The sequence below is a fragment of the Gasterosteus aculeatus genome, chromosome X, assembly GCF_964276395.1.
Source record: "Gasterosteus aculeatus chromosome X, fGasAcu3.hap1.1, whole genome shotgun sequence".
Classification (NCBI taxonomy): domain Eukaryota; kingdom Metazoa; phylum Chordata; class Actinopteri; order Perciformes; family Gasterosteidae; genus Gasterosteus; species Gasterosteus aculeatus.
The window spans coordinates 12,655,395-12,681,729 of record NC_135698.1 but is presented as its reverse complement, the minus strand read 5'-3'; the positions used below and the strand labels follow the sequence as shown (position 1 = coordinate 12,681,729).

The 26,335-nt window shown below is 49.0% G+C and overlaps 2 protein-coding genes across 4 annotated transcripts in view; both read right to left on the bottom strand.

The window, feature by feature from the left end:
* LOC120808801 (MOB kinase activator 2) overlaps window positions 1–8,461 on the bottom strand; it is a 40,697-nt gene extending 32,236 nt beyond the window's left edge. The window contains exon 1 of the mRNA XM_040161989.2: window positions 7,749–8,461. Within this exon, the coding sequence (XP_040017923.2) occupies window positions 7,749–7,765 (17 nt within the window). The 5' untranslated portion in view covers window positions 7,766–8,461. The remainder of the gene's footprint in view (window positions 1–7,748) is intronic.
* A 9,147-nt stretch (window positions 8,462–17,608) lies between these two features.
* The window catches only part of dusp8a (dual specificity phosphatase 8a), a 36,873-nt gene continuing 28,146 nt past the window's right edge, over window positions 17,609–26,335 (bottom strand). For all 3 annotated transcript variants that reach the window (XM_078082796.1, XM_078082797.1, XM_040162979.2), the window contains 4 exons: window positions 22,159–22,325; window positions 21,876–22,035; window positions 21,435–21,558; window positions 17,609–21,112 (listed from right to left, as the gene is read on the bottom strand). In XM_078082796.1, the coding sequence (XP_077938922.1) occupies window positions 19,915–21,112; window positions 21,435–21,558; window positions 21,876–22,035; window positions 22,159–22,325 (1,649 nt within the window). In that variant the 3' untranslated portion in view covers window positions 17,609–19,914. The remainder of the gene's footprint in view (window positions 21,113–21,434; window positions 21,559–21,875; window positions 22,036–22,158; window positions 22,326–26,335) is intronic.

Genomic DNA, 26,335 nt, shown 5'->3' with positions numbered 1-26,335 from the left:
GTCATAATGACTTTGTGTCGAGGGCGTCAGACGTGATGATTAGAGGCTTTGAGACTACAAATCTCTGACAAAAGGCCTATGTTCCTACCTGAGAGGTGGGTTATGAAAGTCCAACAAAGGATGCTAACAAATTGCATCACAGGAATGGGAAGATCCGGCATATTTAGACCTTAATGCCTACTGGGGGAACAGCATGCAAGAGAGAGGAGGTCAGGAGGAGTCACCGACGGCTCCCCGTGTTGGCTAATCTCGTCCATCTCACCTCCACTTAGCCTCATTCCACCGCCCCTCCTACATAACACTCGGCCTACTCAAGCTCTCAGTGCCGGGTAGAAGACCTCTGCAGGGAGCACAGGGTTGTTAGGTAGCTCAGCTGGTTCAGTCCGTCCATCACCAGTTACATCGGTAACACGTAAAAAGGTCACACGGTCGTCTCTCATATATTATCACCACGCAGTTGGACATGGTGGGGAGAAGGAGGTCCTCGCTCCCCCGCCTCCGATCCTCATAATACCCGGCGGCTAGCTTTTTGAAAAACGCAGCTGCTAGCGCCACAAGGCCGTTGGCTCGGCGTTAGCCCTTGTCATCAGACGACCCGGTCCAGAGGCCACCGGTGATTTAAAAAGGCTTTTAGGAGGGTCGCGTTTAGCAGGTCTCTGTATGGCTGGAGGCACATCACATAGAAGAGAAGGCCGGTGACACCAGGCCACACAGCTGTGTATGCAAGGCAACGACTGTACAGTGTGTGTGTGTGTGTGTGTGTGTGTGTGTGTGTGTGTGTGTGTGTGTGTGTGTAGCGGACAGAGCATGTTTCCTTGTTTACGAACACACTTCCCCCGGGGATCATCACAAGTGTCATCGGGCTCATCTCATCTGCTCTCGGCCTGACTTGTGGGAGGCCAGTCAGCTGCCCCCATTAGGGGACCCTGACCCGGCAGCGGAAATGGAACGACCCTGAAGACCAGCTCCCTTGCTGCCTTCATTCCGAGCCGGGCTCTTCCCTCGAAAAAGACCTCTCGCTCCTCAGCCGCGTCCTCTCGATACATGCCGAGCAGCCTTAACGCAGCGGCAGCCTCACATTTAGACAGATTTATGTTATTATTATTCTCCCCATCAGTTTGTGCGCGTGTCCTTTCTTTAAGATCATCCCACCTCACAGCTACACCGCCCCCCCCCCCCCCCCCCTCCCTCCGTTCACAGCGCGTTCTCCCTCCCTCGCCTGTCCGTCACGGTGGCAGGAAGACGAGGAGGCGTACAGGCCATATGGGCAGATCAGAGCCATATGGCCGACACATATGAAACATATGGCTGCCGGTCAGTTATTAAGCCTCCGCTATCGCCGGCTCCCTCTAACTCTTATCCCGCTGCATTGCCGCGGGTCAGTCTCCCACCTCGACCGCATCCACGTGTGCTACGTGAGAAAGATTGCACACATGTGCACAAGCGTGACGGGGGCGGTCGATAACCTTGAGCACTGAGATGAACATGGCCCCCCGTGGCGTGCGTGCTTTTAAAGCGTCTGTGTGTGACGTGTACTCGGCTTGCTTTGCCTAATACAACGCAGAGATCTCTAATCCAATTAGCTCTCAGACCAGCGTGGCCTCCAGCCACAAGCCGGAGAAGGCCGACGCCGGCTGGCAGGCCTCGCCCGAGGGCGCCGACCACATCCTAGTGAAATTAAATCCACATTAAACTGTCCTCCTCCAGGATAGTAGGCATCTTAGTCCCCCTAATAGAGGGAACACTCATTATGTTTTGCAACGTTTACCCCGAGTGTCCACACTAAGCCGGGGTTTTCCACTTAATTGGCTCTTAGCAGTCGTGATGGTCACATTCTAGTCACGTGGATGAAGCCTTAGTCTCAAGTTTCAGAGATCAAATCAATGGATAGAAGTGGTCCAATGCGTTTTCCTACAGTCTGTGTCGCCCGGGGCCCAAGCTGTTAAATCTCCCTCCATGTCCCCCCGTACTGCAGACCTCGGCTCGCTCTCTGACCCCGCGTCGCCTCGTCGCATTTATCTCCATATCTCACCTATTGCCCTGGCGCCGCTATCGTTTCCCTCCTTCCGTCTCTCTTCGACCCGCATATTCTATACTCGCCTGCTTCACTCCTGCTTATCGGCTGCACCCCCACCACTCTGGGTGTTTCAATTTGCACTCCTGTTAAGCCATCTCCTCACCCATCACACCCTGACTCCATTAGGCCGTCTTTGGTTTGTTGGTGTAGTTAACAAGCCTCAACAGAAAAACATCTGCTCAGATTTGAATGAAATTTGGTGAAATGATCAATTAATTATGAGGTGTGTTTAGCATTGCAGTGGGGGGGGACAATTTATTTCCAGAAGTAAATGTGAGAGAACTGCAACCAAAGCTGTTCTGAGTGTCCCGTGTGGGTGGCTGGAAACAACAACCCTCCTGCTGCAGGGCGTTCAACTTATTATAGCTGATCTAAAGACAGCTCTAGCTGGCAGCGCTCCACGACTCCAGAACGGTAGCTGCTCCCAGTGCTGCTGGCCACAGCGTTAAGACTGAGCACACACAGTCACAGCATGGCATCACCCTCCTGCCAAGGGACACACACACACACACACACACACACACACACACACACACACACACAGTGTGGAAGAACATCTTCTAAGTCGTCATGTTTCTAAAGGAGAATCACCGGCAAAATCGGCACACCCAAGAATCTCAAAAGCATCCAGGAGCTCCGTTATGTAAACACAAGGTACCATATGAATCAGAGGCCGCTGGTTCAACGCAAAGCAAAAAAGGAGAGGTTTGACATCGTGAAATGAGGCGCACTCAAGCTACTCTGAAGAGGTCCGGACCCCCCCCACATCAGGGTATTTTCACACACACACACACACACACACACACACACACACACACACACACACACACACACACACACACACACACACACACACACACACACACACACACACACACACACACAGCAGGAAATGCCCTCGCGAGCATATCGGCACAAACATATCGGCAGAAAAGTGGGTGGAAAAAACCCCTGCAGAGCTTCTATCTCAAGTGCTCGCGAACAGACGGGTGTGCACGAGGATTCTTCAATTATCCACAAAATGACATATATACACACATATAATACACACACACACACACATTCAGTGGGATGCAACCTGCAGAGTCATTCTGGCATCACACTCAGTTCGGGGCCTCCGCGTCTCAGGAGTGTGTGTGTGTTCTTGTACCCAGGCTATATTTGCCTCCTTAAAAAAAGGCATTCAATAGAGCCTTTATATGTCGCTCCATGATGCACACTAATGAAAACACAGCAGTGTCTTCAGACAGCTCGCTTAAAATGTATTCAGCCCTTTTACTCCAGACACCAGCCGGTCTTTCTGCACCGACTGCTAGTCGTGTACGTCCCCGGATCAACTTCCTGTGAAATCTGCACCACAACAGCTGAGCTTTCAGCGGCGTGGTGACGACCCCGCAGGGGGAAGAGGGGGAAATCTGCTGCAGTCGGCGCGGAATAACGACGAGGACCTCACGGGAAGCAAATGTCAAAAACAGGGCGGCCATGTCAGAGGCGGGAGTCGGAGGACGTTAGTTTGAACTCTCGCTCTGCGCCATTTTTCCCCACCTTTGCCGAAACCACACAACCCAGCGTGTACAATATTACTGCGCGTAGAGGCTGTACTACATGCTCGGCTCTGGAAAACACACACGTAACACCCCTGGCTGGCTTTCGCTGTCTGGGAAAGGGCGCTGGCCGCCCCGGGCCTTTTCTGCGCTGCCTCGCTCCCCGTGGCTGAACAAGTGCGGCTCAGGCGGCAGTCGAGCACGCAAACGTCTCTGCACATCATCGTCCTGCGAGAGAAAGAGCCAGAGACGGATGGAGAGGGAGAGTACAGTGGTGGAGTGAGTCGCTGGGCGGGAAGGGACCGAGATGTAAACAAACAAACAACTGAGCTGCTCGTCATGCAGCCGATCCGTCAGCAAGAGGCCGGTCGGTGAGACCAGGCACGTGCACAGGTAGACGTGACGGCGCAGTGCGGAGCACCAAACGGCTGCAGCGTCAGACACGCAGGTGATGACGCCGTTTGTGCAAATCCCCCGTCGTTGTTTGTTGATAAATTAAGCACAACATTAGCGCCGCTGAAAACATTACCGGCGCAACTGGTCCGACCTTTCCTAAAAAAAAAACTAAAAAAAAAACGTAGGCCTTATCCAGCCGTTTACTGACGTTTGTCATGCTTAATGAAGAGAGGGATGCAGGTGGAAAGGCAGATCATTTAAACGCAGTTTTACTGTTCTACAAATGTCACTAGTTTTGTTTAATTTAATTTAAAGGTAGGTCTTAAGTTGAGCTACATGACAGTCTGGTGAGGTATATTGTGTAATACATTATTAGTGTAATGCTGCTTATGCTTCAACTTCAAAAAAATGTGTGTGTGTGTTGTCAGCTTTATAGAGGTTATGTAACTATTCATTATTATGCACAACATTGATTTATCTCATTTACAAATCTTGAGATAAGCATTATGCCAAGAAAACAAGATCTTGCTGGAAACAAGTTTACATGTTCAAAACGCTGTGTTGCCGTAATGCGGTAAAACAACATCGTGTACAATTCTCCTGTAAATAACTGCGACACAAGATGCGATTTTCCAGAGCTGACCTCATAGCTCTGGATGCAAAATGTCATGTGATCAAAGTTGATGTTTTAAATGTTATCTATCAGTGTTTGGTGTCGTCTCAGCGGAACTGTGATTGCAAATACACAAAACTATTGAAAATATTGTTGATTATATTGAAATTGGAAAACAATAAACCTTTAGAAGAGTGATGTTTGATAACAACACTTGCAGCGCGCCGATCGGGCAGGATGACGATGCGCCGTTGAGTCACAGGTGATGCAGGGCGAGCTACAGGAAGTGTGGCCTACATTAAATCTGACTCAGGTCAGGCGGGTCTGAACTGGCGCTGCACTCAGCTGCTGTAGTTTCCATTCTGCGGCTCTTCGTTCAGCATTACCAATCCATCACGCAAAAGCGCCGGAGGGGGATTAAACATCTGTCGAGGCCTCCGCGTCCCACCCGGCATCAAAAGACACATTTAGGCGCCGCGCAGCTCTCTGGTCATTTAACGTCCCATCCGACTCGGATACAAGACGGAGAAGACGCTGAAATAATGCGCTCCGTCGAAAACCACAACATAGATACACCGGATTCAGTTGGACGCATTTGATAAGAAGCACACAATGCACACCGTCGCTAAGGCTTTGTGTGTCGCCGCCCGCAGAGGCCACGGGGGAAGAAAAAAAAAAAAGGCCATTAGTAGCCCTTCATCTGCTGTGGACCTCCATTTGATTCCCTGGGGAGCTTCATCCCGTCCATCAACAACTCCACCCCATTTGCTAATTTCCCCTATTTTCCTCCTTATTTAACCGTTGCATCAAAACGCTCCCCCTCCCCTCAGATCGCCCTGCCGTCCCCCCCTCATCAGGTCGCCCACACTTCATTCATCACCCGGCTTCTCTTCCCTTCGCGCCGGATCAGCTGCTTTCACAACCGCCGCTCTTTCTTTCATCATCCCGTCCCTCCCCTCTGCTCCCTTCCTCCCTCCCTCGGTTGTGGCCGTGGCGTCCTTCTCCCTGGGTCTGCAACTCAGGATGATTACACGCTCGGTTAACGCATTCACGGACTCCACTCCGTCAGTGACGCACGCAGCTCACGTACAGGCCGTAACACGAATCAATACAGTAGAGAACATGCAGGTTTAAAGAGAGGAAGGACTCTCAATGTGCAGACATGCCGGTAAGCGTAACTCGGAACGCAGCTGCCACATTTCACTTCAATGTGTCATGAATAGGAAATTCCGGTTTTGAATGGCGTGATTGATGACACAATGACTTCATAAAAAGGTGGCACTCGGGAGTCTGTGTGACTACATTTAGTGACGTCCATAAAAGTCACGATTGTCAGCAAACACAGGAAGAAAGTACAGTCTTTTACACCCATTTGCTTCTTCTTCGCTTTCCTCACCTCTTCCAACATCGAAAAGAGAGAGTGTTTAATTTGAATCCCTCAAAGATCACTTGGTGCACCAGTTTGGGCCGACAAGAGAACGTGTCTGGGCAAAGAAAGTAATAATAATGTCATGAGTGAGTGACTGGGAAGATTTATAAAATCACACACGATGCATGAACCAGTTACCAAAACCAAGCAAACCACGATCAGAAGTAGAAGAAAACTTGACAAACCAGTTTTATGAGAACCAATGATTTTGGGTTTCAACTGCACAATCCAATATTCTGTCAGTGCGATTAAAATAGGCCATGCATAAAAATACCCCAAAAGGCATAATAATCTTTGTCAGGGTCATCCCAATTTACAATCCCCCAATATTAAGATGGATTTCGTGGCCCGTTTTTTGTGTCAAACTGGTGGAAATAGTTTAAAGGGCCAATATGAACCAGACAAACAATGATGACATTTGCTTCTACATCGTTTCCTGGAATCGCTTGAACCACGCAGGAAATGATTTCAGCTCCCAGCGGTTAAAACTGTGAGAACAGTTTCATAAGTGGAAATGACTCGGCGTCTACTCGCTGCCGAACGAGCAGTCGGTCCGGGAGGTTAACAGTCAGTAGAGCAAAGTACGCTGGTGCATTTGGTTATCTCTCTGCATGCGATGGGAAGGAACACCCGTGACAAACATGCCTCCACCCTTCCTCGGGCCACAATCTACTTGAGACGTGCAGCCCGCCGGTCGTCCTGATAAAACAGTCTGCAAAACCTCACAGTGACACACCTTACTGTGCAGATCCGGACGTTCACCTTTCTGCAAAGATACTCGATTCCGATGGGTTTCAGAATCAAGCAATTGAATCAAATCTTCCATCATGAGCCTCATAGGCCACGCATGGGTTTGTCGAGTCATTTCTTTACCAACAGGCACCCAGGTTGCCCCCAAGTTTGCATTGCAAATACATAAGTAAATGCAAGGCTGGTGTCTTGTACCGATTTCACTGAGGGCAGCGACCACGAACCTCGATGTTAAGTCTGTTTGACAGGTGCGAGGCTGAAGCAGGTGCATCTCATGCTGTAGACCTCACACACACACAAACACACGCACGCACGCGCTTCCAGCTGCATTAACCCTCAACTTCTGTCTGGTGTGTCCTACAAAGATAAATACCCCGTATGTTACTTTAATGTGCACCTCATCTTAGTGACAGTCGTGCATTTGACATGACGTAGCGCGGAGTTAGCACGTGTGGTCCCGTGAATAAGGCCAGCGCACCTTGCACAGGAAACACAACTCTAAATCCGACGCGTTAGCAGGACGTTAGCCGCGTTAATCACCCCCCCATTAATAGCCTCCCCCAACATCAAACTGGCCTCTTTTTTCACCACCTAATCTGGGCATTGCCACCGTTGGCTTGATAGCCGCAGGCCAACGGGGATGATACCGAAATACAACCCCCCCGGGAGACAGTCCCGCTGCGGGAGGAGACCGTGAACCAGCTTTGCTATCGAGCTAGCATCGCGGAGCTAAACGACATGCTACCCGCTCGCTGCTATGCAAATGCGCGTGAGTGGATATTTGAAAGGAATTCATTTCCCGACATTAGCACCCGTCTAACGCGGTGGTAATGTCGGTGGGGGGAGTGAAGGCAACCGCTGCAACACATTCGCGGTCCGCGCTAGAAAAGACTGCGCAGCTGCCCCGCCGGGAGGAGCGCGTTAGCGGTCGGTACTCACCCCATTAACCAATCCATGGCCGCTGGCTGCGGCTAGCTCGGCTAACGCTAGCTAGCAGGGGATGAATCCACCGGGAGCTGGAGGCGACCCCCCTGGTTTGTCCAGCCACCACCCCGCCTGCCCAGGCTGCTCTGCCCCCCCGCGGGTCCTGTCGCTCTCCCTCCCCCCCCCCCCCCCCCCCTCTCTCTCTCTCTCTCTCTCTCTCCGGTGCTCGGGTGTCGTCCGGCTGTCGTTGTCCCGGCGGGTCGAACGCACGCGCCGCTTACAACTCGAGCGGTCGCCCTTGTTTTGGTCCTCGGCTCAGCTGGCTCGGATCACGCAGCGGCGGTGACACGGTGGGATCAGTCGGTTTTAGCTGGCAGCGGCTCCTGAGCGGGGCGAGCGGCGTCGCGGTCCGCCCGGTGTCGTGGGTGTCCGGTTGCGCAGTGGTCCGGTCGGTAACCTCTGTCATGAAGCCTTGTAAGGCTACCGTGCTGGCGGACCTCCCGAGCCTCCGCCGGAGCTGCTGCTGCTGCTTTTTGGAGCGAAGTCTAAATCGGAGTCCGGAAGTAAACACGGTGCGAGCCACTCGGTCTCTGCTGTGCGTAAAATGCGCGTCACGCAGCAGTGCCTGAACGCGGACGCGATAGGATGCGCAGTGAGCGAGTTGGATGAACGTAATGCCGGGTTTGCTTTGAATGTCTGCGCGTGTGTGGACCTGCTGCTCGGGTCTTAACCGGTGTTATAACGGATGAGTTGTCATCTTTTTCTAGGGCAGTGGGGTCAGCAACATCAAAATGGTTGAAATGTATAAAAGCTTTCCAGATTATTTAAGAAAAATGAACAAATGACTTGAGAAGGAAACAACTCAACTTAAAATCAACCTGTGATAAAGGGTCATAATTAGACATTGCTTAACTCCTGGTGGTTAGAGATCACTTCTTGTTTATTTTTATTTTTTAATGAAAACGTATTTTCCCTTTATACCTGGTCGTAACTGATTTATGGAGGTTTATAGCTTATTATATAACAGGTAAACCTCTTACACCATAATCTATTCTTCGTGGACATTGAAATAAAGGTTGTAATGCTTCACATCTCTTTGACCAAGGCTTGACCAACCAGACAATGCATGCGACTGCGCTGGGACCACAGACCCCGAGGGGCCACAAACGTCAATACGCTTTGGAAATTTGATCAACTACAAATTTGTTAAGGGAATTGATGCCATGCCAGCAAAGGCAGGTCTGCACTGGCATATTAAGAGGCATTGTTATAGTATGATAGATTGATGCACATTATGCACATCTCCAAATAATGTTGTGATCCGTCCCCTCATTACAATAAATGAAATGACACACTGAACGCTCGGGGCCAGCTGTTCCAGTTCAGAAATGCTGGTATGCCTCAGGCTCTATGATGCCGCCATGTACAATCTGCTGTGTGCTACTGTGCTGGATGGAAAACCGAGATGATACAGTGCACAGGACCAGTTCCTTTACTCACTTCCCATCATTAAAACATATAGAATAGATGAACTCTCCAAACAAAACCCAGAGAAATGTCTCTGGGGGGCCGTTAATTTCATCAAGAAGGCATTCGTGTGCACTGACCCTTCACTGTGAACCTGTGCAGGTGGGCCAGTTACAAGTATCACTGGCTAAATTGTTATTTACTATCAGCCATGGTGCTCGGCTTGCTCTCAGCATCGCTTGTCCAGAGGCGGAGGGGACTTATAGTTATGTTTTGTCCTACACCAAAGTCTTAAGTCTTCATTTAGTCACATTTTATCAATTAGTGTTGGTTACAATTGCAATAGTCTAAAGAGCCAAGTGCCTCCTCCCGATAATTGATTCATTTTCAAAGAAATTTGCCCAAATAAATAGCCAAACAGTGCTGGTTAAAGCTTATCAAACGTGAGGGGTTTCTGCTGGTTTTACTTCAGTACAATCAAATCCCAAATACTGCATCTGACTTAAAAGATCAAAAAATGTCATCCAGGGACCACATTTTACTTCATCTTTCAGTTAATTTGTTCGATTTTGGTACAATATGTGTAATGCATCTACCCAATGTGCCTTAACTCTAACCATTTATTCAATGTAGCTTTTGAGAGCTTCTATTCTCGTTCTCGTCTTCTATTGCCATTTACCCCTTTATGAAACCTATCAAGTAGACTGATGCATTTTGCAGAGATGGGATCAATATGCACTTTGCCCTGTAAAAACGTCTCCTCTCTTCCCGTCTGCCTCCTTCTTTGAGAGACCATTGAGAGCGAGACACCCTGGATTGTCGTCAGTCCGGAGACTCCTTTCTTCTTCCCTTTTGGTGTCCCGCCCTCTCCATTTCTCCTGACAGCATCCTCGGGCTTCTAAAAATAACAGAGGCACACAGGTGACATAGAGGGCATTCAGAAAAAGCCCTGTTAACAGGCAGCGAAGCCACGTCATTGGCTCGTTGACGCTCCAGCTGCGTCCAATCACGTCAGCGAGAGGCGGAGCTACAGCAATGATTGACAGGAAGCCGGTGGAATCCTCAAACCTGATGTAATGCTCACAAAGGCCACACGGGGTCAGTGTGGCGCGTTAGTTGACACAAAGCCTGTGTAGAACATGGAGAACATATATTCACAAATATGCATACATTTAAGACAGCCATGTTAAAACCTGAGGTAATGAAAACAGCCTTTTTGAAATAATTCAGTCAATCATTTGATGTGAATTGATATCATGCACATAAACGATCCAATTAAAAATCAGTTTTGCCAAGGATGATGCAGTTTGTTATATCTGTGCATCAGTACAGCCTGTGTCCTGCTGGTTGTACCTATATAACCATTTACCAAAGCAAATTATAAGCTTTGGTCACTTGTAGCCTTTTGTTTTAAGAGCTCACAGTAGGAAATGCACACGTGTAGAAAATGAAAGGATTGATGGCTGAATGTTATTTGGCTGCTTCAGTCTCCGGCTCGTGGCATTGTGGACGCTGACTCCCCGTCGCTCTGTTGTGGCTTGCTGGGGGATAGAAGCAGAGCCATTGTTACAACCTATTGCTGTCAGCACTGACAGTCTCCTTCGCCCCCCCGTTAACTCTGTTTGACTCCAACAACTTATGACACACTTTGCGTTACCAAATCCATGACAGCACAGCAATGTGACCAGGCCGACCCACATGCTCAGTCTGCAATGACCTCAGACAGCAGCCCAGCGGACTGTGTTTGCCTCTCGCAAGGCTCTTTTTACAGAGATTTGCTCGGTGGGAAAACGAGCCGGGCTCCGGTCAGGTGCTCCTCTTAGTGACCCAAGGCCACTTCCTGAAATCCATCCCCTGCCCTGTTAATACAGAGCGGTGCAGGGGTCGATATGTTACCAATGCACATCGTCACAGTCGGTGTGGCGCACGAGAGAAACCTACGTCATAGCAGTCCTATACACCGTCTAAGCTGAGAGATATATTCAATGAAAACAACTATGAAACGTAAAGCAATCCAACAGCCCTCCGTGAAACACGTTAATGGGCTTTTTTTCAAAGAACAATTACCTCAATAGTGGCTTAATAAGCCTCTTCAAACTGAAACCCCAAAGTGATTTGTAATGAGGAGTAATTATCAGTTGGATTCATTACACCTGTTCATTCCTGCAATGACATCACAAATGAAACAAATAGTGTTCCTCATTGCAGACCATTTGACTGGTTTGCGTATGCCCCGCCCCTTCACTTTTGACCCTTTGTGACAAAAGTATATCAAACACGTGTAACGACTCACCATTTCTACACACGACAGTTTTGACGTTTGTTTAGACTGCGTGATGCATTCTGTAACACACAAACTCCTAATACACTAACATATTACAAAGTACCCACATATGTATATATATATATATTTTTATAGAATCCCGCACATACACACACACAAACAGGAGCGCACACCACATACCTATAGATCCGTGAGTGAGGAACCGGCTCCCCGGTGACTGATGTGATTCATCCATAGCTTTCAGCAGTAACTCAAAAAGCCATTAGGAGGCATTAAAACAGAGACCCCTCACATTACTCTTGCATGAATAATAAATGTTTAATAGAGGCAACGAGAAGTGTGTGTGTGCGCGTGTGTGTTTACATAAATTACGCAGCAACTAGTAGCTGCACCCATACAGCTAAAACTATGAACCGTGTTTGGTTCCCAAATCCTGCCGATATTATAAGGACAACCACTTAAGATCAGCACATCATCTCAATACGAGGGCATTGACCCGAGTGGCTTTACGTCGGCCATGTGTGTCTGTTTCTTTACCGTCAACAGACTCATCTCATCACAGATGGATTCATTTTTCACTTTCTCAACAATGATCACATAATTCAAGGTGATGATAACGGCCACTCATGTGACTGGGTTTCGTATTGTCGGCACCGCCAAGTCTGTGTCGATTCAGTGCATAATACGAGTGTGTGTGTGTGTGCTTGTGTCATCGCTGGCTCCAGGCTGACGGCTGATGTCTCGCTGTATGAGTCAGTCTCAGCCACATACTCACCACGTCTGCCGACCTACCTGGCTCCAGCGGTCCCATCAAGGCGGCAAGAGATGCCAATATTGAATTATTACTGAGAATAACCTATTTAAGAACCTATGGATAGAAGTGAACCCAGAAGGCTTGTTGGACGAAAAAAAAAGACTGAGGGTATGAGTCCTGCCTCCGCTGCATCAAACCCAAACCCAGCTTCAGTATTCAGCCAAAGCATACGGTTTGAATGCAGCAGATTTTCCATGCACAGAGTTCTACACCCCCCCCCTTTTGTTTCAAGCAAATCAGACATGGAGTCACTTTCTGCCAGCGGCAATTGAACAGAAATAGCTGGCATGTGGCTCTGAGGTCATGGGCAGGGAGAGAAGAAATGATAACAGGAGGGCAGCCACACACACTGTGTGTCAGCAGGGCCGCGTGTGAGATTCAGTCTTTGTCTTTGCAACACACACGAGTCAGCATGTCCTCGTTAAGTCCTCCTCAAACTCCAGACCTATGGATGGTTGTTTGGACTGGGAACAGATTTGGTTTTTGTTTCAAATTTGTCGGATTTAAGACATTTTGTATTTGTAGATTTTTGATTTGTTGTAATAAGTGCTGTAAAAAAAACAAAAAAATTAAAGAAATAAATGACATTTCCATTTTCAAAAAACGTAATGTTGTGCTCTTGATGCTCTCAATCAAAGATTAAAGGGGTGTTCTCTTTTATGTATATTTGATTTCAAAATACAAATCCTTATTCAATCTGCTAACTATAAGATTTTCAAATTTAAAGCAGAAAAACAGGAAAAACTTGTTTTCTACAATATGAACGCACTCAATCCCGTACATTGCAACTTTAAACACTAAACAAAGGGCTGTAATCGTACCTCACTGGCTTTGTCTTTGAATAGTTTGGGTAAACGCTTACTGGTTTTCACACTGTCCCCATCCCGAGTGATGAGACCGTGTCTGACCTTGTGTCCACTGCACCGCGACCCCCCCTGAAATCTTCTCCGGTGGTTATCCGGGATGTGGTATTTGGAAGTGCAGACGCCGAGATATGGGATATATGCCCTGTGTTTCCGACTACAATGGCAGAAGCAGTGTGTGTGTGTGTGTGTGTGTGTGTGTGTGCGTGTGTGTGTGTGTATGTGTGCCAATGCATTGATGGGGTTTCAGACCCTGGCAGAGATGTGCTGATAGGGCTGATGTTGGGAGAGAGCTGCAGTTTGTTCCACCATCAGAAAGACAGAGACAGATGTCAGCACCACCAGCTGCTTTAGTCAGCACTTTGAACACACACACACACACACACACACGCCCACTCATCAAAAGCAAAGAGGGAGGGCCTCACCGTTTCACACAGAACGGGATTCTAGATGTAGATTTCTCTCTTTTTATTTTACATCCATTCATTTTTTTATGCGGGTTGCTGAGAACAGAAGCTGAGCTCTCACCGTCGCGCCGGGGGACAGGAAGCCGCGGCGTCTGACTGGGAGCCAGCAGTAGGTGGCAGCAGTCGGTTACACAACAGCTGCATGCGTAATCACAAAAAGCTCATCCGTCTACTTTCTGGTGTCTGTGCACAAATTAAGCGCCTTCATGCTCCGTCGCCCCCGAAGACAGAAATGATATTGAACGTCAAATAACCGGACGGATCCCTGATTGTGACTTTAGCCCATTTCTGTGAGCGCTTTTGTGGTTGTTCAGAACAATGACTTTCTTGCAGCCTTTCTTTATTTTTCCGGGGATTTGCACCGTCTAGACGCCCCCCTCTCGTCCTGGCATTAAATTGGATTACCTGAGGCCTGCTGAGCCTCAGGGCCAGCCGGGGTTTCCTCCTCACCACAGGCCTCACACACACACACACACACAAACACACACACACACACACACACGGGTGCTGCTGCTGCAGGAAAGCGCCCTAATGATTTGCCTGCTTTTATTTATCCAGCTCATTTCACTGGGGTGACTTGAAAGTCACGTTGAAATGAAGACAGACTCACAAATTGGCTGCACGAGGGCGGCAGCAGGAAGAGGATATTGGACCCATGTGTTTGTACCAGGACTCCTGGTGGCCCGGCACCGAGGGGAGAGGAACCACCTCGGCTCTGCACGGCAGGTTTGCGCCCGCTTGCGTGAGAGATGGAGAGGGATGAGAGAGGGGTTAGAGGGAGGCGGACAGACAGACAGAAATTGTAGGACAAGCAGGCTGCCAAAATAGTTATATAAGGACAAGAGCTTTCCATGGAAAAAAAAAGGACAAAAAAATGCAGTTTGGAGTCTGTCGTCCTCGGTGATGCGTGGAAAAGTGTGGAATGCTGCGCTGACGCAATTTTCGAGCAATGATGGTGTGCGATGTGTGTGTGTGCGTTGTGTGTGTGTGTGTGTGTGTGCGTTTGAGAAGGTGGTGCCCGGCTAGGAGCTGCAGGAAGAGAGGAAAGAGTAGGACGAGAAAGTGGGCGTGTTCTGTGAAAATATGTGTGTGCGTGTGAGCACACTTCAATGTGTGTGTGCGAGTGGAAAAGCGGAGGGAGAGCGCCATCGCGTGCTGACGTAACAGTTCCTAACTGTTTCCATGTAGAAGGCCGGAGACCAGGCGCCAGGCAGCGTGGATACGTCTGGTACCCATCAGCCCGTGTGAGATGGAGGATACACACTCAAAGACACTCACACACACACACACACACACACACACACAGGCTGCACGCAAACTTGCACACTGAAATGCGTCACACTTTCAATTTACATGAACTTCACTGGCGCAAAACTTGGACATTTATTTACATTCACACAAATGCATACACACATACATGTGGCATGTAGAAGCACGCACATGCTGACAGTTACACACTCATGCCACATCTATACACGCATACTGTGGGGACAGGGAGCAAGCAAAAACGCAATTATTTAAAAAAATAAGTGTCACAATATGCTGTATTTCTTTGTTTTGGAACATTCAAATATGTTTTGGATTTGGACTATTGGTCAGAAAATACACGACATTTGAAGGCCTCACCTTGTCTTTGTCTTTGTCCAGTGTCTTTAGGACACTGTGATGGAATTCTTTCATTACTTTCCGACCTTTCGCAGAGTAAATAATCAGCATTTTCATTGAAAACAGAATAAATGCAAAGACGCTCTGGCAAGATGTGAATTAAAGAGGCAAGTAAGCTATGAATGGAAACCAAACAACAGCGATCAATATGCAAGAAACCTATTTCGGGCCACTGAAGGAGTTTAAGGTACATTGGCAACAAGAAACCTGCATCGAATTGCAGATTCAGCACGGCAGAGGGGAGAGTGTCGATGGGCTGGTTACCCGATATACAGATCTATATAATACGAGCTCAGGGCACCTTGAAAAAACACACACACACACACACACACACACACACACACACACACACACACACACACACACACACACACACACACACACACACACACACAGAGCGAGATTTTTAGAAAACCTTTATTTTACATGAAAACAATTGCAGGAATTAAGCACTATAGTAAATCTGGACTCCGACGTTCTCCAGCATCTCCTTCATTGGCCCGTCTTCCCGCTCAGGATCCTCCTCCGCCGGTCGGACGCCTCACTCAGTCCCATTTCCTCCTTCCCTGGTGATCTTGAGGTGTATCTTCCTTAGTCGGAAGACCTCCCGCTGGGTGTATTCTGCAGCACCCTTCTTCGTGCAGCCGTGTTGAACGGAGCGAGCGAAGTCGGAGAAGTATTCCTCCAGCTCCACTCCTCTCTGATTCTTGGTGGCCAGCAGGAACGATTTCATCTGCCCCACCCCGTGCCTGCTGGTGACCGTCCCACCTGAGGAGACGCTGTTGTTAGAGGCCCACCCTGAAGAGGACTCCGACTCCCCACCTTCCCTCTGCGCCCCCCCCCCCCTTTGCCCGAGAGCCTCCCCTGTTGGCCCTCGTCTTCCTCTTCAGGCGGGGGGCCTTAAAGCCCACCCCCCCCCCTCTTCCATATCTTCCTCGTTGTCCGAGGTTCCACCTCGAACAGCTCCCCCACTACCGAGTGCCCCCATCCCCTCTTCCACTCTGTCACACACACCTGCCCGCTGGGCTGCATTCAACCCCCCATCCACTCTGACATTCATTCCCTCTGACCCCTCACCCACCTGACCGACCGGCTGGCTCTCACCCAATCCCACACTCACCCCCTTACCCGTCCCCACAGTCACCCCCTCACCCACCTGCCCGCCCGGCTGGCCCTCACCCAATCCCACACTCTCCTCCTCACCCACCTGCCCGCCCGGCTGGCCCTCACCCAATCCCACACTCTCCTCCTCACCCACCTGCCCGCCCGGCTGGCCCTCACCCCCTCCCACACTCGCTGGGGTTTGGTGAGGACCATGTGGAGTTGCCTCCTATGAGACACCACATGCCTCAATAAAGGTGACTTGCACCCTGAGGACAGTTTTTTAAACGGGGACACCACCTTCCCGTGTTTAACCAGCTCCTCCAGCAGCACTCCGTCAGTGCCTTACCAGTCGAGTGTGGTTGGTGTGTGTGGTGGCGGGCGTGGTTTGGCTCGGCTGCAGAGGGGACGGAGAAGGGAGTGGCTCAGGGAACGGTGGCAGGTGGAGGCAATTGGCCTCAGCTGAGCTGATTGCACACTAACTGTTTGTATTGTGGTTTTAAAATGCAGTAGCGGAGAGCGGGAGGAGAGTTCGACGGCGAGAGAGCGAGACGCCGGGAGAGCTCGCAGATTCTGCATAAAGAAAACCAATAAAACGTATTGAATCTGTACGCCCCCCCCCAAGAATCCGCACCGTGACAGTGTGAGAAGAGGAAACGTTGAGTCAATCTGAGAGAAGACAGGGAACAGCAGCGTTCTGGCCTGCTGGTCGTCTGTCTCTCTCACACACATTTATCTTTCTACTTCGGGCGCCTCTGCAGCCGCACAAAGCTCCCACAGGGTTGGATTTCCTCAAGGGGATTAATAAAGGATACTTTATTCTTTATGAAAATGTAGAATATTCAGTTCATTTACTTGAAAGAATATGTTTACATTGTATTTGTAAATTTGTGTTGAACTATACGATATTGCACGATCTTATACCAATAAGTTGTACTAAACTTCATAATACGGGCGACGTGCCTATCTATAAAGTAATTTTAATCCTCTATATTACATAATTTACCATCCCATCAGCATTGACAAGCATTCGTCACAGTCTAAAAAAAAAAAATCAATGAAGCGGCGTTTTGTGGTCAGAGTGGAGCTGGTTAAACACAAAATCAATCGGGAGGCTCCACGACTCGTTTGGGATGTCGTAATGTGTCGTTTCTGTTCAGTGGCCCGATCAGCCGCCATGCAAGCACACAAGATGAAGAAGAAGCAAAGAGGAGTTTGTATTTTATCATGTCTGTATTTTTGTCTCATTTTCACAAAACATGTACAGGGGAAGGAAAAGCCTTTCAATAGAACCTGAGGTATTTTTGCGTCAAGCAGCCTAAGGTATCAGGATTTTCTTTTAAAAACTCATCTATATTCTTCAGTGTTCATAGATGAGTTGCTATTTACACAACATAGTAATAATAATAATAATAATAATAATAATATTTCAATAACAAGAATTTTAGCAAATGGGACAGCCTGCATCATCTTTGTTACATGTCATAAATAATTGTAATAACATTTCTTAAAAATATAGGGAGAAGGGTGAGGAGAAGTTGCTTGAACCTCGGGGAAAAAGGAGGAATCTATTTGAACGCACTATAGCTGCTGCAGCCCAAGGTCAAAGGTCAGAGATCACCAGAGAGAGAAGCTAATCAAGGGTCAAAGGGAAAATAAACACATCTTACGTTATAAATAAATACCTATCTTGCAACAGGAGAGCAACATTTTTATCGAGATCAGTTTTTTTTTCTTTCCATTTTGTAAGGTTGTTAAAGCTTTGGAAAGTCAGAAATAAGAGCAAAAAAAAAAGACGGAAAGAGGAGGAGCTTTTTGGACATGCACTGTGCTGATGTGTGTACCCGGTGCTGGGCTTGGCTCACTGAAACATCCCCTGAGACTGAACAAAAGGGCATGAAGGGCCTCCTATGCTTTACATGTGGGAACATATCTCAAACTGCATACAGAATAGGGTGTGTGTGTGTGTGTATGGTCATTTGGGCTTTGGTAGAACGCGCAATGATGATGAAGAACTGCCGCTGGCTCGCGGAAGACACTCGTCTGTAAATCTCTTGTGAATAGATAACCAAGTTATCATGACGCTGGCTGACATGTTTTACTTTGCACGAGCGATCAGAGCGTGCGCGGCTATTTCGTTCCTCTGCACAACCAAGCAAAGTTTTTAGATAACACTTGAGTACTTGATTGTGACAAATCCCTAATTACACATTAAGAGATTCTGACCTCCAATACTCAAGCCTTAGTCTTCAGAGTATCCGGTTGCCGAACTCGGTTATCAGAAAACAGAAAGGTGCATTTCAAATTCAAACATCACTCTCCCCAAAGAAGGAACAGCACGTATTGCTTGCTTGATTTTGTTGAATGTATGTATTTGTTTGAGTGTGTGTTCATAAATACCTTACAGCAAATAATAATATTTCAACAAGAAAAAAAGAAATAAATCCACAAAACATTATATTATTTCTCATTACCAGAATGAACCAATACAATAAATTAAAACTATAACTGAACAAAAAAGTCCATTAGAAGTCCAATAAAATTGCTATATATATTCCTATTGTATATATAGTATTTGTCTTTCTGCAGTCAGCCTTTCTGGTGCATGCTCAGTGGTGACCATAGATGGTGACTGGGAGCAGTGGGAGGGGGGTGCGGATGTCTATAAAGGAGCTGAAGGGCCGTTAAAGCAAACCCTCGCCACCCGTCTGAAACCTCAGTCCCATCTTGCTGTTAACACTGGAAACAAGGGAACCGGAGTCAGGAAGGACACACTGTGCTTTAAGGGGGAGGTGGGGGGGGGACACTGTCCATCACTACGAGTCTTGAAAAGTCTTTTCAACAACAAAATGCTGAGGGTCCTTCATTGTCTGGAAACAGTACCGCCGTAAGATGAAGTCCCAGGAATCTCTCTCTGCCTTGTGCTCTGGTGATGTGAGGAGAACGGTGCTGTTAAGGAGTCTGTTATTGTTGTCTGATGTTGCTATGCAGAGTCGGTAGCAGGCAGAGCCACTGGGAGGAGGAGGACGAGGAAGAGGAGGAGGAAGGGGGGACGTAGTCGTGCGAGGCTCTGAGGCTTTCTGACACTGGGGTGAAGCATTGGGAGGAAACAGGACGCTTGGTTCAAATCACAAGCTAAACACCCATTAAAGAACAATACATTTGACCGCAGGCAAGCAGTTTGTGTCCAAACCCTGTCAAATTAAGGATATTCTGTATAGTGAGGATGCAACATGACAAGAGTCCAGGGTTGTTTCTTTTTTCATTTTCCTGCGACAGAGCTCATTGATTTAAGAGTTTCAGTACCTACTCCTTTACCCCACCCGCCCCAAGACCTTTACATTTCACATTGACTCTCTGCTCACGTATCTACCTCTCTCGGTAGGAGTCTTTAACACTGTCTGTCAGGGGAGCAGAACCAAAGCCTCTTCTACTTCGTCGCATGTCCTCCTTTCGCCCTCCCTCTGAACAGGTTTGTTTGCAACCCCCAGGGGACGGCTCTGATCATGTCCATTATCTGTCAGGAGACCTCAATGATCTCCATGCTCCCGGAGAAGCTTGACTGCTTCCCGATCTTTCCGAGTTCTTCTCGGGATCGCGTCTCAGAGATGCCCTCCTCGAACTCCATCTGACAGCTGCGCCGCTTGAACTGCTTGTCCAAAGCGGGCCCGCTGTTGTTCGGACCGTTGGACAGGGTCGCCGTGGATGATATGGCGTCTCGGTGGTCTCTCTGTGTCAGTGGTGCCAAGGGCTTCTCCCTCTGGGATTTATCTCGTAACCGCACACCTTCGCTGCACCCGAACGCCAAGTACGCCGAGCTGCTCCCAAACCTCACCGACGACTCCTCTCCTCCTCCCAGCTCCATCTCTCTCTCGCCCACCTCCACTGCCCCAAAGTGCCAGGGGGCATCTGTGGTGGGAGTGACAGGAGTTGTGGCCTGGACAGTGTCTCTGTGTTTGGTCCACATGGCGCCAGACCCAGCGGTGGGCACGGAGGGTAGTGAAAGGAGAAGGGAGCCCTTTAGCTTCTCGTCCGGGCTGGGGCTCTTGCGGTCCAGCGACAAGCTGAGGGACTGTGGAGGTTGGGAGTGGACCGGGGAACTGCCGGAGCAGTGCTTGGGTTTCCTCCTGGGTCTCGATGAGGAAGAACCAGTGCGGTGGATTCCTTCACTTCCTCGGAGCCCCAAACCTCCGATGCTGCCCCCGCTGCCCGGTGAGGGGAACGGTGAGTCAGCCGAGCTGGGGCTGTCGAGGACGGGAGACTGAGAGCAGACGCCATTGGAGGTGCCGGTTCCTGGGCTGTCAAGCTTGCACAGCTTTGGGACGTCTTCAGAGTGTGTGGGTGCCTGGCTGGGGCAAGGGCTGGGACTGTTTGGGGAGTAGACCGACTTAATGTCAAGGGAGAAGGAGCGTTTAAGCCGGTTAGTGTCCATGATCCTTTCTGCGGAGAGGTTTAGGCCGTTGAAGCCCTGCTGGAGGGAGGTGGGTGATGGCAGCTTGGGTTCTGGTTGGGTGTTGGCATCTGCCACAGATGAGTCGTAATTGCTGCGGTGACCGTTCATCTCCACCTCTGAGCTTTGCTTTGCGTTGTTTTCGGGCACCTTGTCATCAGAGGTTGAAGTCAAAGCCTGCAGTAATCGCAGGCCCTTCTCAAACTCTAGAAGCTGACCCAGGAAGTTGAAGTTGGGGGAAATGGACGGTCTTCGGTCCTTTACGAACCTGTAAGGGGGAGAGGTATTGTAAGTGATTATTACCAAGATCAGTCTCGATGCACTCTGTGGCTAAGGTTTGTCAGTGTCTGAATCATGTGGGATTTCATGAGAGATGCTGTGTGTCAGAACCAGGCGTAGGGTGTGAACAGGTATATGCACAAGACGGAAGTCTGCGCCAGTGTTGTCTAGATAATGCCTTAGGTCACACGCGGATTCCAGACAGGCATCTAACAATTTCAACTCCCCCGGAAGCATTACTTTCAACCATTAGTTGTCCATTTACTGGGGCTGACACCTCAGCTGGTAGTGGGTGGTAGGAGCAAGCGTACCTGTAGGCATCATCTGATGACAAGCCCATTGTCTTCATGATGTATGCAATGGCGATGGTTGCTGAACGCGAGATTCCAGCCAGGCAGTGCACAATGACTCTGCAGTTTGACACCTTAGCTTTGTCTGTTGGGGGGGGGAAACGAACGGGTATGAATACGCACGTTTAGCAGTTTAGAGTGTTCAGGGACAATCAACGGCTATTGAAATCAAACTGACATTTCCTGGAAGAGTACAGGGAGCCCCTGAGTAGGCGTGTTATACCTGTCGCCATTGGGTTATTATGGTGTTTTGAATGTAATTTCATGCTTCAACACATTCATTGAGATGAATGTACTTCCTTATGGAGACACTTCCCTGAGAGGCTTTTGTGCTTTGAGCTGCTTATCCTCATTCCAATCACATTCTTGCAAGCATGCACAATGCATTTCACATCCTCATACCTATGAATTCGTTAGTTTTGTCCAGCCAGGGAAGCAACTTCTCGCAGTAGTTGTCGTTGACTGGGATGCGCATGAAGTGGCTTTCGCTGATAAAGTCGGGCTTTGGGCAGGTGTTGCTGGCATTCAGCACATAGGTAATACCATTCTGAGCCATCAGATCCTGAGAAAGATAGAGATGAATATGCTCATGGAAATGTTTTATTTGGCAGGTTACAATAACAATAACAAGTTGTCTCTCAATGTTGGTGATACTGTGAGCGACCAGATGCCAACTAAATTCTACCTTGTTGAGGACGTCCTTCTGGGAGCCCAGGTAGAGGTGTGGCAGGATGCGGGTGGGCCCTACATTAGCCACAGGCAAGCAGGGCTGGGACAAGCTCATAGGTAGAGCAGTGGCAGGCTTCCCTTCACACAGGCCAGGAAAACAGGAGGAGAAAGCAGCAAAACCTCCTTCACAGAAAAAAAGAGAAGGAGAGAACCGGTTAGGTACACTAATGATTTTCCACAGAGCAGTCACACAACACCATGGGACCTCTGCAGAGGCTCTCGTGAACCAATCAAGGACACCATTAGCAGAGCAAACAGACTCTCGTCAGGCTTTCAGAGAGGAATCTGGGCTACAACGTCTGGGTCTTGCTCAGTGCAACAGGAGCAAAAAAGAGGCTCTCTGTGCTTCTGTGTGCTAGTTAGGTTGGCTGCTGGGCAGCCAGGAATGTGTATGTCTGGCCCTTTAAGAGGCAGGCGGCTCCACTTTTGGCATATGTGTCTGTGTGTGTGTGTGTGTGTGTGTGTGTGTGGCTCTGTTTCCTGCATGAGCTCATGTCCTGTAGCGATGCATTGCGTCAGGCTCAGGGAATGAGAGAGGCCACAGGTGCAAGGCCAGGACAGAGGCCCAGTAACATCCCCCTGACAACCGCGCAGCGCGCACACACCACACGCCTGCACACACATTAACAAGATGCTACTCTCCAACAAGATAGAATCTGAAGACATTATCACATAATCTTGCAGTCAACATATGCTCAATTATCCCTTTTGTACCTCTCTGTCCACTCACACACACTCCTGACCACAGACACAGACCCACACACACACACTCAGTCACATCATTACTTTAGAGTACCGCGGTTGTGTAACTGCAGGGTGGGGGCCGACGGGAGGAGGTGGGGGCCAGTGTGTGTTGTGTGTAGTGGGTAATGACCTCGCTAAAGACTCTGTAGAATGGAGCGGAGTGCTTCAAGGAAACGTTGAGCCCCAGAAAGTAGATTAGAACCTAATCTTGGTTCAACCCTGCCGGACCCAATCTGGGTCGCAGCAGAAACGTGTGCACGCACACACACGCGCACACACAGGCACAGAGTGAGAGTGAGTGAGGCATGACATCACTGTCCAAAAGTCACACATGCAGCACAGCGAAGGTTCGACATTGCCTTCGGTTGTAACACACAACCAGCTGCACTACTCGTGTGACAACGTCTGGCTGACACACACAGAAAGACAGACACACACACCCCCACATCCATATAGCTGCAAAATTCAAGTTGTGGCCTCAGAGGACAGACACGTTGGTATTTTTGCATTACTACACAACAGCACAGCTTGTGAACTGCTATACGATATCACGGGTGCACTGTCCCTTTAAGTGTTGTCCGTTTCCAGCTATTAATCGCAACTGGCAAGGCAATGACATCAGCGCTCCACATGGGGGGGTGTAGTAGAGGGAACAGCAGATGCATACGTGAAGAAAAGAGTGATCTGATAACTAAGAAACGAGGAGAGCTTAATGTTTAGAAGAAGAGGCTGGTGACTGCTGTAGAAGATTGTGTGTAGGGTTGAACCTTTTGGGCCTCTGTAGACTAAACAGCCATTTGTAGTTCACAGTTTAGTTTAAGACCATTGCGCAATTTCCAGCAGAGCCGTCTTTCTGATCCTATGGGCGGTGCAACAGTGTCAGTAATTGATAAAACAGAAAGAGGAAGGGTAGTCCTTTGAAGCTGCTGGAGCGGAGCGCGTTCGCGCACACACACACACACACACACACACACACACACACACACACACACACACACACACACACACACACACACACACACACACACACACACACACACACACACACACACACACACACACGCAAAGTAAATAATTGGTACTACATATAGCTCCCACCATAGGCATGTATACTGTATCAGTCTAAGGAAGCGGTGTGTTCCTGGAAACGGTTAAATCAACAGGAAACGCCTCACGTCACCCAGAAACCATTTCCCTTTCTGTGCGAGGACATTGTTAGAAAGTTGTTAGAAGGACAGAAGACAGGACGTTTTCACAGTGGGCACAGCGTGTGTTAAACACTGAAGAGAAAGTGTTTTTGTGTATTTAAAGGGAAGTTAAAAAAATCTCCCCACCCTTTAGTGCGTGTCTGGTATGTTCATTATAGCCGTGATTACTGGATGCTGACATCATCTCATGTTAAACAAGCCTCCAAAACCTCAGAAAGGAAGGTGAGGGTTGCTGGTAAGCGGGGAGACCGAAGTCAAGAGATAAGAGAGCAGGGCCGAGTGAGCCTGGCTGCTCCGACACTACAGTGACATTACGTCAACACAATTACAGACACCTTCCTTGTAGTCAAAGCTCGACACAGCCGCCGCAAATGGACGTTAGTCACACAGGAGATAGCGTGTTATTGTCACCTTGTCACCTGACCCCGCCCTATTCAAAGTTGCCATGACAGCAAGGAAAGGGGGGGTTGGGGGGGGCAGTGACGTTGATGACAGTTGGCTCATTGTGTCCCCCTGAGGGCTGTCAAGATGGCATGAAACACACACACACTGAGCATTCAAAGGGCTAAACACACAAACAGAGAGACAAACACACACACGCACCAAATAACCCAAAGAGACACGGCCTCACATTCTCCAAAAGACAAAGATGACACATCCGTCCATTCCAATATAAGCACACGCATAACCACACTGCACACTCACACTGAGGTCACTGAAAATACCCTGTGACACACACCAGCCCGGCTGTCTGTGAAGATGACATCAGAAAGTCAACTTGGAGAGATGAGTTGTCCTCCGGCGCGATAACCGGCAGAGACGAAACACACTGCAACCTTAAACTAAGGAGATAAAGCAAACTGGGTGGTGGCACAGCTCTGTTATTTTAAGAGATGTTTTCATGCTGGCCTCAGGTTGTGTCCTAGTTTACAGTTTTTAACCTGAAACTGAACAGATGTAGATGTCATTTCAAATTCTAAAGTTGTGAGATAACATTCACACTTTTACATATTTGGGCTACATGTTCGGCCCAGCGCTACAGCAAGTGGTGCGTTGTGTACTTGCACTTGGACGGGATGTAACTGACCCAATTTTGAACAAACTCTGTGAAAAAAATGAGAAAATCTTTCGGGTAGAAAGAAAACACACACACACCCCGGGGAGAGAGGGCACCGTGTCGCCATCGGCAGTGCGAGCCAGCAGCGACTTCCTTTTTTTTCCCCGTTTCCCCTCTTCATCACTTATGCAACTGCTAATTCTCCTCTCTTGTCCTGTCGGTCGAGCACCGGGGCCCCCTTTGTGTGCTGGTTCCTGTCTCCTCATCAATCATTTCCCCGGCGACTGGGTATTCACATTTCAGTTTGGGAGGCCAGGTGATCATCCCGCCCGCGGAAGCAAAGTGCGTGTTTGGTGTAAGACACTTGGCTCAAATTCAAGCTTTTTTTTTTAAAAGTCTGCACCACGGTGACGATCGATGCAGAAAGCTGAGAGACGAATGGGAGCGGAATCCCAGCGAGATATTGACCTGACAAAATAGAGAGACACATAACACCTGCACGGCTATTATGGTTAATGGGAGCTCTGCTGTTACATCACTGCCTTTGGAGCAGTTGACTGCCTCATCAATACGAGGAGCCCCCCCCCCCCCACGTGTTTGTGTGTTTCAGCCTCTGTGTAGCTTTCAGTTGTCCTCTTTAACTCGTCTGTTAATGGAAGGGGGAAGGGAGGGAGGGGGGCAATAAAAACAAGGCAAGCGTACACACACACACACACACACACACACACACACCCTTGGGGGCATTGATCTGCCTGAATGAGCACCCCGCACCCCTCCATCGCTCTCCTCTCTGGTTGATATCGGGGGGAGACATGACGCCATCCTCCATTGCCCCTCCAGCTGTCCCCTCCACTATGAGGCGACATTAGCATCTCAATGTGACCCCCCGCCACCCTCCCGAGATGACATCATTGCACACATGTCCCACTCAGCTTGACAAAGGCTGTGCTGCAGCCTGTGGAGGAGTGATTGTGTGCTTTCGGGGGGGTGGAGTCAGAAATGTGTAGATTGACAGAGCTTTGATGAGGTGGTGGGATGATGTCATTTCTTTTCAGGCCGGGCGCCAGGTAGATGACGGGATTGTGTGATTAACACGTCGCCCGGGCTGCAGGAGGGGGGGGGAC